The 15,775-nt window shown below is 44.6% G+C and overlaps 1 protein-coding gene across 4 annotated transcripts in view; it reads left to right on the top strand.

The window, feature by feature from the left end:
* ARHGEF7 (Rho guanine nucleotide exchange factor 7) overlaps positions 1 to 15,775 on the top strand; it is an 832,785-nt gene that overhangs the window by 556,795 nt on the left and 260,215 nt on the right. For all 4 annotated transcript variants that reach the window (XM_069205130.1, XM_069205127.1, XM_069205128.1 and 1 more), the window contains one exon: positions 4,784 to 4,862. In XM_069205130.1, coding sequence (XP_069061231.1) covers positions 4,784 to 4,862 — 79 coding nt within the window. The remainder of the gene's footprint in view (positions 1 to 4,783; positions 4,863 to 15,775) is intronic.

Raw genomic sequence — 15,775 nt, forward strand, 5'->3', positions numbered from 1 at the left:
GACTTATTTCACTTGGTCCTTTTTAGTCCTACAGGCGACAGACTCCAGTGGGAGCAAGCGCTCTTATTTGCAGCCAGCACCATGGGGAAAAAGTTGCTGGCAGCCATTATAGGATTTAGGGACTTATACCCCTTTCCTGAAGTAAAAAAAAATAGCCATCCCTGCGCCCCCCCCCCCCCCGCCAAAAAAAATACACCATTGGACTCAAACATTTTGAAACTGTACTGGGACAAACGTGTTCCGCACCAGTTGTCTCAGTACCAGCTACTCGCCCTTTGAGTCCCACAGCGAAAACACCATTCCTTCACTGCTGAGTGATTCTCCCTGTGACTCAGGGACTTCCAACCTGATGGTCACTGACCTTTAGCCTTTGACACACAGTCTCACCTGGCTCCAAAACACAATAACATTCCCATTTGTAGAATACTCCTAGGCAAGGTTATGGAACTTAAATCGTTGCAATTCTGCCCTAGGTGTAAAACCAAATACCCCTAGAGCAACCAGCACAGAGTTTGCAATTTGTGACTTGCCAGACCATGAGAAGCCTTTGTGACACTTTTCGTAGGAGCTCTCCTCTGCAAAAAGTTCTTCTGATACCAGAGAGAAAGACTTGCTGTGCACCAAGGAGGAAGTGACTGGGCCCTTCAGCATTCCAGCAGCTCAAACAGTAGATTCCAGAAGCCTGAGGTTTGTGAGGTTGAGGTGAAGTAGCAGGCAGTAACAGATGCTCCACCACTCGATTATTACTCCAAGGACATAGACACAGCAGAAAAGCTCATAGCCGCCACCCATTGGCACAGTGCCAAATTTGGGGGGGGGGGGGCTACTCACCCGGTACAACCCTTACCTCTGGGAAGTAATTGATTACTGGGTCAAGCACATCCCAGAGGCCTACGGTAAACGAGAAAGGATTTAGTTGCAGGCATGTCTGTCTTAGGCTATCAGGGTTCCGACTCGAGGTGCATTAACACCTCCTAAATATCCTTTTTGATGGCGAACATCTATTAGGCTCCAAGGAGGACCAGGTGCTCAAAAGCTTAAAAAGGACATGGACATTGCAAAGTCCTTTTGTGCCTTTGGCGGGGGAGGGGTGTACAGAGGTAATGGCTTTTGCACTAGTGGCTTTGGTAGAGGTTCCTGTGCCGGAAAGAAGTTACTTGTCATCTTTCTTCCCACCCTGATCACACACATGGAGAAACTGAGGTGCTTTTTCCCTTAGTGAAAATACATCATTAGATCAGTGGAAGTGCCCCGTTGTGCAAGAAGGGTACTGCTTAGAATTCCACCCCATGCCACTCAACATTACACCTTGCCACTATGTAATCAGCTCAGAACAACAACAGGCTCAGACCACCAACATCTCCTAGAGGAAGTGGCCCTTGCAAAGGGCTGATTGAACCGATCTGCAGAGCAATGCAGGCGGAGGGTGTACTCTCTCTAGTTACTCATGTCCAAAAAGGTTGGTATCCAGTCCTAAACCTCCAGCCACTAAGCAGGTTCATGTTCTCTGTCGTGGCAACTTTATGCCAGTGCTTGATCTGAAGATGCATCCTTTTACATCTGAAACCACCCAGCACATCACACGTACCTCAATTTGTAGTAAGTGGCTGATGCTCCCAGTTCAAGGTGTTACCATTTGGAGTCACTACTACTTCAAGGGTACCCGCAAAGTGTGTAGTAGCAGTTGCAGTACATCGGCACAGAAATGCCCTACATGTCTTTCTGTACTTGGAGGACTGGCTGATCAAGAAGCAAACTACAATACCTAGCAAGCACTCAAACAGCCGTATCGCTTCTTCCAAGATTAGGCTTCCCTGTCAACGTCAAAAACTCACACCTTCTTCCCACACAGGTATAATCCCCTTATGGGCTCTGTTTTAAATGCAGTAACACGAAAAGCATACCCCAGCAAACGGAGGTTGATGCCATTCCTATAGGTGCTACCCCTTTTTCAGGCACAACATCATTGCACACACTGATGAAATTGTTGGTGATGATGGTCTCATGAGTAGCGATTGTCCCTCAGATCAGATTATGCATGCAACCACTCCATGAGTGTCTATTGAGGCAATCGGCTCCAGTGAATGGGCATCAGAAAGATCTAGTGCTGGATATGAACAGGGCTCAGCACTCTGTCCTATGATGAAACTGTAACAGCCTGTTGCTTGGCAAGCCCTTTCGAACCCTCCTTTTTCTTGTGACCATGCCCAATGATGCATCTATTGTGGGGCAGGGTGGGGTGCGCTCTTCCATAAAATGACTATTCGGGGCACCTGAACCCCTCAGTACCAGGGGAACCACACACACTGCCTCGAATGGCCCTCGTAACATTTGTCTATTTCATTCAGCGCAAAACAGTCCTTAAAGATACTGATATCATGACAGCCATGTATTACATCCAGAAGTTGAGAGAACCCACCACCCCAGCTCTCTGCACTCTCTAAGGAGATCTGGCACTGGGTAACACACAACAAACTTCACCTGTTGGGAAAAGCAAATTGTCAAGAGTGGAGAATGACTTTGTGGTCCTGCTTAGCAGGATGCATCAACCAGTCCACTAATGGAAACTCCACCCACAAGTTTTAAACTGTTTTGTGCAGTGGAGGGGAATCCCAACCATTGACCACTCCCAAAACCGTAAAATGCAAGTATTTCACCTCCAGGTAGCCTACACCTGTAGGCAATGCACTATGGAAGAGCTGATCAGAAATACTTGCTTATGCATTTCCTCTGGTCTATGTCTTCCAGTACATAGTGAGGAAGTTGAGGCAGCTGCCTATGACCCTCATTAATGTCATCTTACACCAGCCTGGGCAAGGCAGTTCTGAAATGAAATTAACATAGAGATGTCATTGAATCCCCATGAGAAGCTCCCGCTGAGACTAGACCTTTTAACTCTGCATCGGTGCCAGCTCAGACACACACGTCCCATATAGCTGCGCCTCGTGATCTGGCACTTTAGTTCCCAGAGTTCAGCTATTTCAGGCTTCTAGAGGAATGCATTCTTATTCTCTAAGAGGCTCAAAAGTCCACTACTTGTGCCTGCTATGCAGCCAAGTGGAACACTCATTTACTACTATATCTACTATATCTCCAAATTCTAGGACTCCTTTAAGATTTCTGTGGAAGAGATTCGGTTACCTCCTACACCTATACAAGGCAAGCCTTGCCTACACTTCCTCATGCTTACACTTGACTGCAGTAGCAGCATACTTATAAAACGACAGCACTCATCTGTGTTCACTGTCCCAGTCATTAACGCTTTTGTGGAGGGTCTTAAGATGTTAATTCCTCTGGAAACGTCCCTTGACCCAGTGTAGAACCTGACTGTGCTCCTAAAACGACTCTTGGGCCTTCCCTTTCAGCCCCTTCCCTCATATGACTTACAGTTCACGTCTTGGAGGGTGGTCTTTTTAGCCTCATCAACCTCCCTCAGATGCATTAGTGAGTTTCAAGCTTGTATAATGCAGGAACCATCCATTGATGTTCACAACTATAGGGTAGTTGTTCACACCAACCCAAAATTTCTGATGAATGTTGTCTCACCATTTCACATGAACTAGCTGCCTCTTTTCTTCCTGCGACCAGAGTCTGTTGCAGAAACAGCCATTCACACCCTAGGTGTTAATAGGGTGCTTGTGTACTATAGTTATAGAAATAAACCATTTAGGAAGTCTAGCCAATGCTTTGTAGCCTTTGCCAAACCAGACAGGAATTGCTTCATTTCTAAAGGCTGTATGGCAAGATGGATAATCAGATGCACCCAGGCACGCTATAATAAAGCCAAGCACCCTCCTTGTGCCCCCAGAGCCCACTCCACATGCAAAACTGATGCCACCTTAGCTTTTCTAGGTAATGTACCTTCAGAGGAGATCTGCAGAGCGTACTTTTTAGTCAGCACCATGTACCCTCACGAGGCATTATTGTGTAGACTTTCTAGCACATCAAGGCTATAGTTCACTAAGCAGTCCTGCGAGCATTGTTTCAAACACCTGCATCAGATGCTTGCTAGCCACCGCTTGGAGAGGTCCTTCTTTACAGTCTATGCAAGGCATGTGTTTCTACAGGGGATAATCCAATCTTAAACAACTAATAAGATCTCAGAACAATTTTCTTTGAGAAACACTAGTGTTTCCTTTACACTTGTAAAAGCAGAGATGACTGGGTACAATTTTGTACAAGTAAATTGATTAGTAAAACTTGGCAATATAGTAGGAATTTTTTTAATTTGTTTTCATAATTTAAAAAGGATACATAACTTGTATACACAAAGTGAAGTCCGTTTTTGTATATTTTCCTATCTAATAACTATCTTGGACAATATTCTAAGCCCAACTTAGTTTTGACTGCACACACTCAGCATTTGTATGCTAAATCCAAATATTTTAAGTTGTAATATTTCTGCCCAATACACTAACTTTGTTATAGGGTAGGTTTTTGTAAGTTAGTATACAAGGAGTACACTATGGGGTAATATGTGATATTGTCTGAAAGAAAAGGCAATAATGCCTATATTTATTTTGATTTGTCTATTCTGTTTTTATTAATGAATTGTTTTGGATTCTATAGGAGTGTACATCAAAGAGAATTATGTATATAGGTCACATTCTCCGCTAAGCAATCCGAGACATCTTTGCTAGTGCAGGTCACACCATCTGTGGCTGTCTACCTGTAGTATATGCTCCAAAGTTAATTTACAGTGAAAGACCTTAAAAGGCAGCACATTTTTTAGCTTTCTGTATGCTTGGTTTTGGTTTATGGTTTATTTCTCTTATTTGACTAGGGAAAACTTCCTTTAACGGGGATGACAATCACCAGGCTGGAAGACAGTGAACATCAGAAAAATGCTTTTGAAATAGCAGGTAAGATGAGAACATCTCAACACAGTTGCTTAACACAATAAAAACGCTGTAGACCTCACTGTTGTGTATTGTTGTTCAGGAATCTGTAGGGTAGGCACACTTTACTGACTAGACTTTAGCCTGCACCCTTTTTTTGTTGAAGTATAAGCAAGCAGTGCTTTCTGTGAGAAAGGAACACACGCAACTCCACCCAGTGTTTTGCCTACTTTATTTGATGGTCATTTGTTTGTTGGAGTGGTCTAAATAATTTTCATGTGTATATTTCAGCTTCTTATTAACAAGCAAATTGGTAGGTTTGTTGCATTTCTAGCTGTGTTTGCTGGACAGCGAGCTCCCCATCTTCTTCTTTTGCTTTTTAAGGGGTCCACCCGGCAAAGGTCAGTATGGGTCACAAAATTGACATTTTCTTAGTGTTAGTGAAAGAAAGTCTTGATTTAATGAACTGCAGGGAGGCAAGTATTATGTCCTCTTTTCTTGCATTTATTAAAATAGCAGACAATAGCAGTGTCCACCCTGCTTAGAGAAATAACTATAGTATGCAGTCACAAAGGCAGCAACGAATCGTATCAGCAACTGTATAGACCTCTTGACTGGGAATAACACATCCTCTCTATTTGCAAGAGCAGATGAAAAACTTTGAAATATAGCAACTGTAACCACAAAAATTGCTGAAGCCATTAGTAGAATAAACAGGTCCCTAGTGGTATAGTGATGTCCATAAGAAGAAGACGATGATGGAACTGAGCAGAAGAGACGCAAGTAGCTCTAAAAACGTCCTGATTGTAGAAAAACTGACTGCGAGTGTCTTTCAAGGATATCTCCATTCTGGAAATCAGTCTTACAGCTTCTGGTTTATGGTTGTGACAGGCACTATAGACACTATAGGAAAAAAGGGAGGCTTAAAGATGCAAATGTAGTGGGGTGATAATCCCCCCTGTGTCTTTAATAAAATCAAGACTTTTTTCACTTAAACTAAGAAAGAAGGAGACCCTTTGTTAGATCTGTTTGCTACTGGTGAGAACGTGCAGTGACAGCAGTTCTGCACGCTGGACTTTCCAAGGTGACTTGCGCTCGGAGACGCTTTTTCATCTCAAGTGAATCTTCGCCTTCTGTGCGCCGTTCTGCAAATACCATTTCTGCACAAAGTTCTTAAGAAGATCCGGAACAACCGGGCCCAAGTTATTCTCGTAGTTCTGGATTGGGCAGAGAGAGTCTGGTATCCCAAGATGTTGAGCATGACCATTGGTCTTCCAGACAGACTGCCTCTTGGGAGGATCTTCTGTAGCAGCAGTAGGGAGGGTTCTTCTCTTGGACCTGCATACGTAGAGATTGAGCGGCAACAGTTGACAGCTTTCTCCTTCCTCTGAAGTCTGTGATGTTATTCTGGCAATCACGTCAGACTGTACCATTTCCTTCTTCTTAGTACCTATTTTAAAAATACCACTGTCTTCCCATGCCATCTCCCTACTCAGCATCTGGGCAATTCCAAGAATTGGAACAAGTCGGCACATTCACATAATAGGACATGCTTCATTATCGCCCAACTAATCCCACCCTGGAAAGTTAACCTTACCAGGGCGGACTCAACCTCAAGGGGGACTACTTAAGGGAGTCCTTAAAGAACAGTTATTTGGATATTTTTCTAGGATCCAGTTCCTTATACTAATTAAAAGTGCCGTAGGATAAACCACAAGAGTTCCTTAACTTAGTGGTACACTTAGTACAAATATTAAAACTGAGAGTATTAACTCAGGTCGTCAAGGGGTATCACAACCCCTATGTCCCCACATAGCCTACACGAGGTCCTGGGCATTCGCCAGGGCTTAGAAGATCCCTTAACTACTACTGTTAGTGAACATACAGGAAGGTGCTTACCTTCCCATAGTAAGTCAAGATAGGTAACCTAAACAAGGGTGACCCTTTGCCTCATGGTCTCTTGGGGGTTGGCATCTCCTATTGTCACACATTCATCAAGGTCTACCAGTCGGCTGTGCCTTTGCGCACGGTAGGAACTTGAAGGGTGCTTCTCCTTGATGAATTTGTGACAATAGGAGACGCCCACCCCACCCTACTTGTGATAGGAAGTTATATTTAAGACCTAATTTCCACAGAGGAAGCGTTTTTTGTTTTGCCAATGTTTTGTTTTGTTTTGGTACTGTTTGACGAAAGTTTAAAAAGTATTGTACAACTTACTTCAGCTGCTCTCTGGAAAGTTTTGGGATGATTCGTCAAGCACGGATCCAGAAAGGAGTGGGGCCAAAAATGAGTTTTCCCCATGCAATTTCCCATAGGGATTTTAGACACGACTACTGCCCGAACCACTGGCCAGAATTAGACCAAATTTGGCAGAAAGCAAGAACATGGTCCAGAAAGTGTGCTTTTTGGTGTAAATCCATTTCGTAGTTGTGGAATAATGAAAGGAAAAAGAAATACAGATATCTATGGACGCAGATCCACTCGCATGGGATCTGCGGATCCCGGGAAAAAGCAAGACTCTGATTGGCTGGCTGCATCCTGACAGGAAAGGACCCCCGCTGCGCCATTAAAAAAAAACATATAAATTCGCTAAAAAAAAACAAGGTTACAGGGACAGAATAGTTATGTTGACGTTTTACCCACACAAAACCATAAATTTAGCAGTTATAGTTATACTTATCTGAAGAAACGACATCTCTTGCTGTTAGTAACTTTAGGCCACGAGTTGTAGTTTCTTAACATAAGTATAGTATTACTGATGACTTTATATGATTTTGTATGGATAAAACGTCAGCCTAACTATAACATTCTTAAAACCTTTGGATTTCAGAGTGAATAACCTACTGGCGATTGCCAGTAGGTAGATATAGTTAGGGACATGTTTCCATAGAAAAGGTGATTTTGACTTGTTTAGGGAAGTAGCCTGTTTTTAGCATGGTTATCCCCCACTTTTTGCATGTTGTCAGTATGTTTTGACTGTGTTCACTGGGATCCTGCTAACCAGGACCCCAGTGACTATGCTCTCTCCCTTTAAATGTATTTGGTTGCTTGCGCCACACACCTCACATTTGGCTTACTGGTTCCCCCATATAAGTCCCCTGTATATGTTACCCAGGGCATTGGGGTACCAGGGTACCCCCATGTACCCCTCATGGGCTGCAGCATATATTATGCGACGCATGGGGAGCCCATGCCAAGTGTATCTGCAGGCCTGCCATTGCAGCCTGCGTGAAAAGGTGCAGGCACTCTTTTCACTACAGTACCAGGTCGCTGTAAGTCACCCCTATTGTAGGCCCTCGTAGCCCAGAGGGCAGGGTGCAGATACCTGTGTGTGAGGGAACCCCTGCATAAACAGTGGTACCCCCACAAACTCTAGCTCCATTTTCCTGGACTTCGTGAGTGTGGGGACGCCATTTCACGCGTGTACTGGACATAGGTCACTACCTATGGCCAGTTACATAATGGTAACTGTGAACCTAGGCCTGTTTGGTATCGAACATGTAGGAATCATACCCCAATACTGTTGCCAGTATTGGTTGTATGATTCCATGCACTCTGGTGGCTCCTTAGAGGCCCCCCAGCATTGCTCCTACCAGCTTTCCGGGGTTTTCCGGGCAGCCCACGATGCTGACACCCCTCAGACAGGTTTCCTCCCTCCTGCTGCTTGATCAGCTCACGCCCAGGAAGGCAGAACAAAGGATTTCCTTTGAGAGATGGAGGGTATCACCCTCTTTCTTTGGAAATAGGTGTTACATGCCTTGGGAGGGGTAGCCTCCCCAAGCCACTGGTATGCTTTGAAGGGCGCATTTGGTGCCCTTCTTGCATAAGCCAGTGTGCACTGATTCAGAGACTTCCATTCCCTGCCCTGGCACGAAACTGGACAATGGAAAGTGGAGTGACAACACCCCTGTCCATCACCACCTAAGGGGAGGTGCCCAGAGCTCTTCCTGAGCTTCCCTTGATTCTACCATCTTGAATCCAAGGTGGGCAGAGTCTTCTGGGAGCATCTGAGTGGCCAGGTCAGGCAGGTGACGTCACAGCCCCCTCCTGATAGGTGGTCACCTGGCTAGCTAACCAACCACCCTTTTGGGGCTATTTAGGGTCTTCCTCTTGGGTGGGTCCTCAGAGTCGACTTGCAAGATTCCAGCAGGACTCCTCTGCAACGTGTAGGCAACTTCTAGCCACTGGAACCACAAGTGGACTTCACAGGAACCTACAATCTGCAGCTACAGTGTCGAGACTACCCTGCAACATTGTTTCTTCGGCTACGTTCAGCAACTGCAGCATTTCCACAGCTGTGCATCCTCTGAGGGCAGCAAGTCTTCAGTCTGCACCAAGAAGCAAGAAGTTATCTCCCTTGGAATTAAGGAGTCACTATCGTGCATCTGCAGACACCAAGTGCAACAACAACGACCGGCTGAATGGATCTCCTCTCATCCTGAGCTGCGTGGATCCTGCATCACAGGTGGTGGTCTGGAGTGGTCCCATTGGTCCTCTCTACGTGCTGTCCAACTTTGGTGAAGGTAAGCTTGCCTTCTTACGCAGGACAGTACCTCCATGCGCCGTGTCTCTTGCCGCTACTTGTTGACATCTCCTCTAAGGGATTTTCAGGCTCTGTGTGCTTCTCCTGGGATGTGGGACCTCTCCTCAGGTGTACTGTGGGGGGCCTCTCTGCGACTCCTGGGCTCCTTCCCTGTGGGTCTTCTGTTGGGGCTGCCTCCTCTTATTTAGACTCTGTGCACTGCAGGCTTGTTGCTGGCTTTTCCGCGCCACAGACAGACTGCAATCTTCCTTCCGACGTAGGACATCGTTTGCATCCTTCAGGAACTCTTCACCGACTCCAGGGTTGCATGTCTGACTGTCTTCGTTCCACCGTTGACTAACTCCTGCAACCACAGATGGGTGAGTAGTGGCTCCTGCCACAACCAGACACTTCCACGAGATCTTGACTTGGTCCTCTTCTCTTTCAGGTCTTCCTCTTCAGGAATCCACCTCTGGTTTCTTGCAGTCTTGTCTGGATTATCCTTATTTTCAGTCCTTTTGGTAGTTTGGGGAAAATCCTGTAACTTACTTCTTTCTTCCTGGTCGCTGGAGGGGGCAGCAGCAATCTGGTACTTATCTTTGGGGTTTCCTAGTGCCTCAGCTCCCCTCTACTGATTCCACTTCCTTTGGTGGGGACCTGACTTTTGCATTCCACTTTCTTAGTATATGGTTTGGTCCCCCGCAAGCCTCCATTTTTAAGTATTGCATTTCACTGTTTTATATTGCTTTTTATGCCTATTTCTGACTACCACTGTACATACAATAGTGTGTTTACTTGCCGCCTATTGGAGAGTTCCCTATCTAGTATTTTAGTACTTGTGTCACTAAAATAAAGTGTCTTTATTTTTCTAACACTGTGTGGTTCTTTCATGTGTGTAAATGCTGTGTGACTACAGTGGTATTACATGAGCTTTGGATGTCTCCTAGATTAGCCTTGGCTGCTCACCCACAGCTACCTCTAGAGAGCCTGGCTTCTACACACTGCCTACACATCACTAATAAGGGGAAACATGGAGCTGGTAAAAGGTGATTGCCTTACCACTCTGTCAATTGGTACTTTCCACAGGAAAGACCACTTACTGACTAGGGGTACACACTGTACTTAGTATCAGGGATCTAGTCTCCGAAGTTTGGGTAAGCTAGGGGTTTGGCATAGCCCTTGCTCTAAACTTCTGTAGGCAGACTAAGTTAGAATAGTTAGAAACACCTACACCCCTCTAACCACACATCATGTCTTCAGTAGAGAACACATCTCAGGCCCTGGACTGACCATATATGGGTCTCACTTTCCAGGAATTGAGGGAGTTGTGTGCAGATAGAAAACTGAAGGCAGGTAGGAACCCTAATAAGAGTCTGCTTCAGGTCCTGCTTCTCCAGGATGACCAAGACAATGCTGGCAGCCAGGAGAAGTAGGAGGAAGACACAGACTCAAACCCCCCCAGTGTTAGAGAGAATAGATCTAGACACTGAGGATGGTCAAGAGGGTCCCAGGGGGGATTAGGTAGCACCTAGGAACACCCCCAGTCCTGCTGGGAGCACAATTGGTAGTGGGAGGGGAAGCCTTAAAAATAGTCCCCCCTTTGTGCGGAGAGGGTTGGTTGAGATGGTGACCAAGAATAGGGACAGATCCTCCTTTGCCCACTCTCATGTCTCCTCAGTATCTTAGAAGACACACTGCTCAACTTCAGGTAAGGACTCCCTAGATAGGAAACTCAGGCAACTGACACTGGAGGAGGACAGGCTGAGGCTGCCACAGCAAGAGCTAGCCCTAGATATGGAGGCTTTGACAGTGGAGAGCGAGAGGCAGGGTAAGGGGTTAGCACCCCATGGTGGCAGCAGTTTTAGGTTCAGGGAGGACTCTTTTGACTTTAGGAACTTGAACAAGGTGGTCCCACCTTACAAGGTGGGGGATCACATCTACAAGAGGTTCACTGCTTCGGAGAGGTCCTGTAAGGTATAGAGGGTCCCCCAAAGACAGTAGGCTGCTATTTTGTGGCTCTCCTTCTCTTACTAGGGTAGGGACAGACTCCTAACTGTCAGAGAAGAGGATGCAGACAATTACTCAGTTCTCAGAACAGCACTTCTCGATGGGGATTGTCTAATCACTGAACAATACAGGATAAAGTTCAGGGAGACCGGGAAAGAGTCCTCCCAAGATTGGGTAGATTTTGTGGACTGTTATGTAAAAGCTCTGGAGGGCTGGTCGACCCACCCAAGACATATAGGACAGCAACTCTGTCCCCCTTTAGAGCCTTTAGGATAGCAACATTGCCCTGCTCTACAGCTGTTAGGGCAGCAAACCTGTCCACACCTAGAGCCTTAAGAGCAGCACCCCTGCCCTGCTCTAAACCCCTTAGGACAGCAACCCTGCCTTACCATAGACCCACAAGGACAGCAATCCTGCCCTGCTCTGATACCATATATTCCACAACCTCCACCTAGGGAACTAGAGGACACACAGTTTAGGCACATGTCAGGAGAAAATCTCAAACTGATAGGGTGGCCCACCTCCCCACAGCTAAGGGGCCATACAGTAGATAATACTGGGAGTAACCACTCTGTTTCAGAGGTACTCTGCAGATATCTCCAAAGGTTACCCTTATTGTCCTTCAGTTGGGGGGGAGGTTATATAGGAAAGTAGCCTCTTTTTAGCATGGTTACCCCCATTGCCTATGGTCAGTATGTTTTAACTGTGTTCACTGGGATCCTGCTAACCAGGACCCCAGTGACTATGCTATTTCCCCTTAAATTTGGTTGCTTGGACATACTCAAACAACTTCAACTTTACCTACTTCTCCACAACATACTCTTCCACCAACATCTCCCCCTCATTCAGGGTTCACACCACCGAGTTCACCACCTGGTGGGTCTCAAGATATAGGGGATACATTAGACGAACAGGACCCATGGGATGAGTACGATCCGGATCCTATTACACCAAATGATCCAGATCTTTTCCCAGCTAGACCTTCACCACCTGAGGATTTCACGTCATACCAACAGGTTATATCTAGAGCAGAAGCATTTCACAATGTACACTGATCCAATAGAGGAAGATTTTTTTATTTAACACTCGTGGTGGAACACTTAAGGAAAGTCAGCTCCTTCCAGTGCTTCCAGGCATGATCAGACATGCAGAAGAAATATTTTAAGAGCTTGTTAGAGCAAGGGTTATCACTCCCAGAGATTATTAAAAGTACAAGGCTGCATCCACTGTTCCTTTATATATAAAAACACAAATTCCTCCATACTCTATTGTTGCATCTACCGCACGCAAAAGGGATAATAGCCGGTCAACAGGAGACACACCTCCTCCTGATAAAGAAAGTAAAAAAATAGATGCAGCAGGAAAAAGAGTGGCAGCTCCAGCAGCCTATCACTGGCGAATTGCTAATGCTCAAGCTTTACTATCCAGATATGACAGAGCTCACTGGGATGCTGTGGAGGAACTTTTACAATACCTATCAGAAGAACATAGTAAAAGAGGGTTAGAAATTGTAAATGAGGAACAAACAATTTCCAATAACTCCATTCGATGTGCGTTTGATGCTGCCCGATACACCAGCACACAATATTAGTACAAGTGTCATCATAAGGCGCCATGCCTGGCTCAGATGTTCAGGGTTTAAACAGGAGGTACTGCAGGCAGTTTTAAACATTCCTTTTGAGAAAGAGCCTTTATGTGGTCCACAAGTGGATACCACACTTGAAAAATTAAATAAAGATAATCAAACTGCCAAAGCTATGGGAGCCATATAAGCTAGCACACATAGGGGTAATTTTCATTGTGCAGGGGTTACCATAGGATTTAGATAACCATTTTAAGAACATTACACAAACCAAACTAAACCCACCCTTCAATACATCAGAGGTTACTTTAGAGGCTCATATAGGAAACATAAATAAGGGACAGGAAAACCATCTACATCTGGAAGCTCCTCATCCATCACTAAACAATGACTTACCACAAACAGTACTAACACACACCACTCCTGTAGGGGGAAGATAACCCCCAATGGACTCAAGTTACAACAGATCAGTAGGTTCTTAAAATTATCCAAAATGGTCATTGCTGGAGCTCATTTCCACTCCACCAAATATACCCCCTCGTACTCACTGACTCTCCCAAGATCATCTCACTCTTCTCAAAGAGGAAGTACATTCCCTTCTTCTAAAATGAGCTATTGAACCAGTACCATTAAAATACCAAGAAACATAAGTTTTCTCCCTGTATTTTTTAATTCCCCAAAAAGACGGGTCTCCCAGACCAATATTAGATCTCAGACCCTTAAACCACTACATCCAATCAGAACATTTTCATATGGTCACTCTTCAGGATGTTATTCCTCTATTACAACTATGCGACTTCATGTCAGCGTTAGATGTAAAGGTCACTTTCTTTTACATTCCAATTCATCCTGCACACAGCAAATACCTAAGATTTGTAGTGGCAGGAAAACATTACCAATTCAAAGTATTACCATTCGGAGTCACAACTGCTTCCGGAGTATTCACAAAATGCCTCACATTGGTTGCAGCACATCTCAGAAGAAAACAAATTCATGTTTTCCCTTATTTGGACGATTGGCTCATCAAAGCCAATTCATTGGTGCAGTGTCAAAAACATACTCAAACTACAGTTTGTCTCCTACAATGTCTAGGGTTCACTGTAAACTACCTCAAATCTCATCTGCAACCTCTCCAAATACAATCCTATCTGGGAGCTATCCTCAATACACAATTAGGAATAGCCTTTCCCAACCCAGACCGGGTCCAAGCTTTTCAGACATTAATTGCAACATTAAAACTGAACCAAAAATACACTGTAAGAACTGGTATGAAACTGTTGGGAATGATAGCATCTTGTATTGCCATCGTGGGTCATGCTAGACTTCATACGCGTCCTCTTCAACAATGTCTCTCTCATCAATGGTCTCAGGCACAGGGTCAATTGGAAGATCTAGTGTTGTTGAACCGCTAAACTTATCTCTCTCTACATTGGTGGAATATCACAAACCTTAAGAAAGGGCGGCCTGTTGTAGACCCTGTGCCTCAGATCACTCTCACAGCAGATGCCTCAAACAACGGTTGGGATCTCATCTCCTCAACCTAACAATTCAGGGGATATGGGACAATACTCATCAGTCTCTTCATATCAGTTACCTGGAACTACAAGCAATATTCTTGGCAATGAAAGCATTCCTTTCACAGTTGCAACAGAACACAGTGTTGATTTGTACAGACAAAATGACTGCCATGTACTATCTTCAAAAACAGGGGGGAACACAATCTCATCAACTGTCCCACCTAGCACAAGCAATATGGAAATGGGCGATTCGTCACCACATTCAAGTAGTGGCCCAATATCTCTCGGGGACAGCCAACCACTTAACAGACCTACTAAGCAGATGCATCAACAAACACATGAGTGGGAACTCCACCCACAAGTCCTTCACCAGTACTTCAAAAAGTGGGGAACACCTCAAATAGATCTGTTCGCAACATATCAAAACAAAAAATGCCAAAGCTTTGCCTCCAGGCACCCACACCCTCAGTCCAAGGTCAATGCTCTATGGGTGAGTTGATCAGGGATATTTGCTTACGCTTTTCCCCCTCTAGTCCGGAAGATAAACCAATCTTCCCTCAACATGATCTTAGTGGCCCTTACATGGGCACGTCAGCCTTGGTACACAACACTTTAGGAACTCTCAGTTGTTGCTCCTCAAAAACTTCCCAACAGACCATATCTTCTGACACAAAAACAGGGACCGATGAGACATCCAAATCCCAAATCACTCAACCTACCGATATGGCTCCTGAAGTCATAGAATTTGGATATTTACAATTACCACAGGAATCTAAGGATATCCTTAAAAAAGCACACAAACCTACGACTAGACAATGCTATGTAGCAAAATGGAAACTTTTTTTTGTTACTCTCAAAAACCAACAGTAGAAGACATTGTACAATATTTATTACACTTATAAAAAGCAAATTTATCCTACACATCTATTTGTTTACATTTAGCCGCTATAGCTGCATATCTTCAAAATAGACAACATATTATTTGTTTAAAATTCCAGTTATCAAAGCATTTATGAAGAGCTAAAAAGAATAATTCCACCAAGGATTCCTCCAGCTCCATCTTGGAATCTTGAAATTGTGCTCACAAGGCTCACAGCTCCACTATTTGAGCCACTTCACTCCTGTCCCCTACAATTCCTTTCATGGAAAGTAGACTGTTTAATTGCTGTCACCTCTCTTAGACATGTCAGTGAGCTTCAGGCATTAACTTTAGAAGAACCTTTTTTTCAAAGTTCATAAAGAAAAAAACATATTAAGAACAAATCCAAAATTCCTTTCAAAAGTAATTGCAATTTCATATTAATCAAAC

The sequence above is a fragment of the Pleurodeles waltl genome, chromosome 8, assembly GCF_031143425.1.
Source record: "Pleurodeles waltl isolate 20211129_DDA chromosome 8, aPleWal1.hap1.20221129, whole genome shotgun sequence".
Classification (NCBI taxonomy): Eukaryota; Metazoa; Chordata; class Amphibia; order Caudata; family Salamandridae; genus Pleurodeles; species Pleurodeles waltl.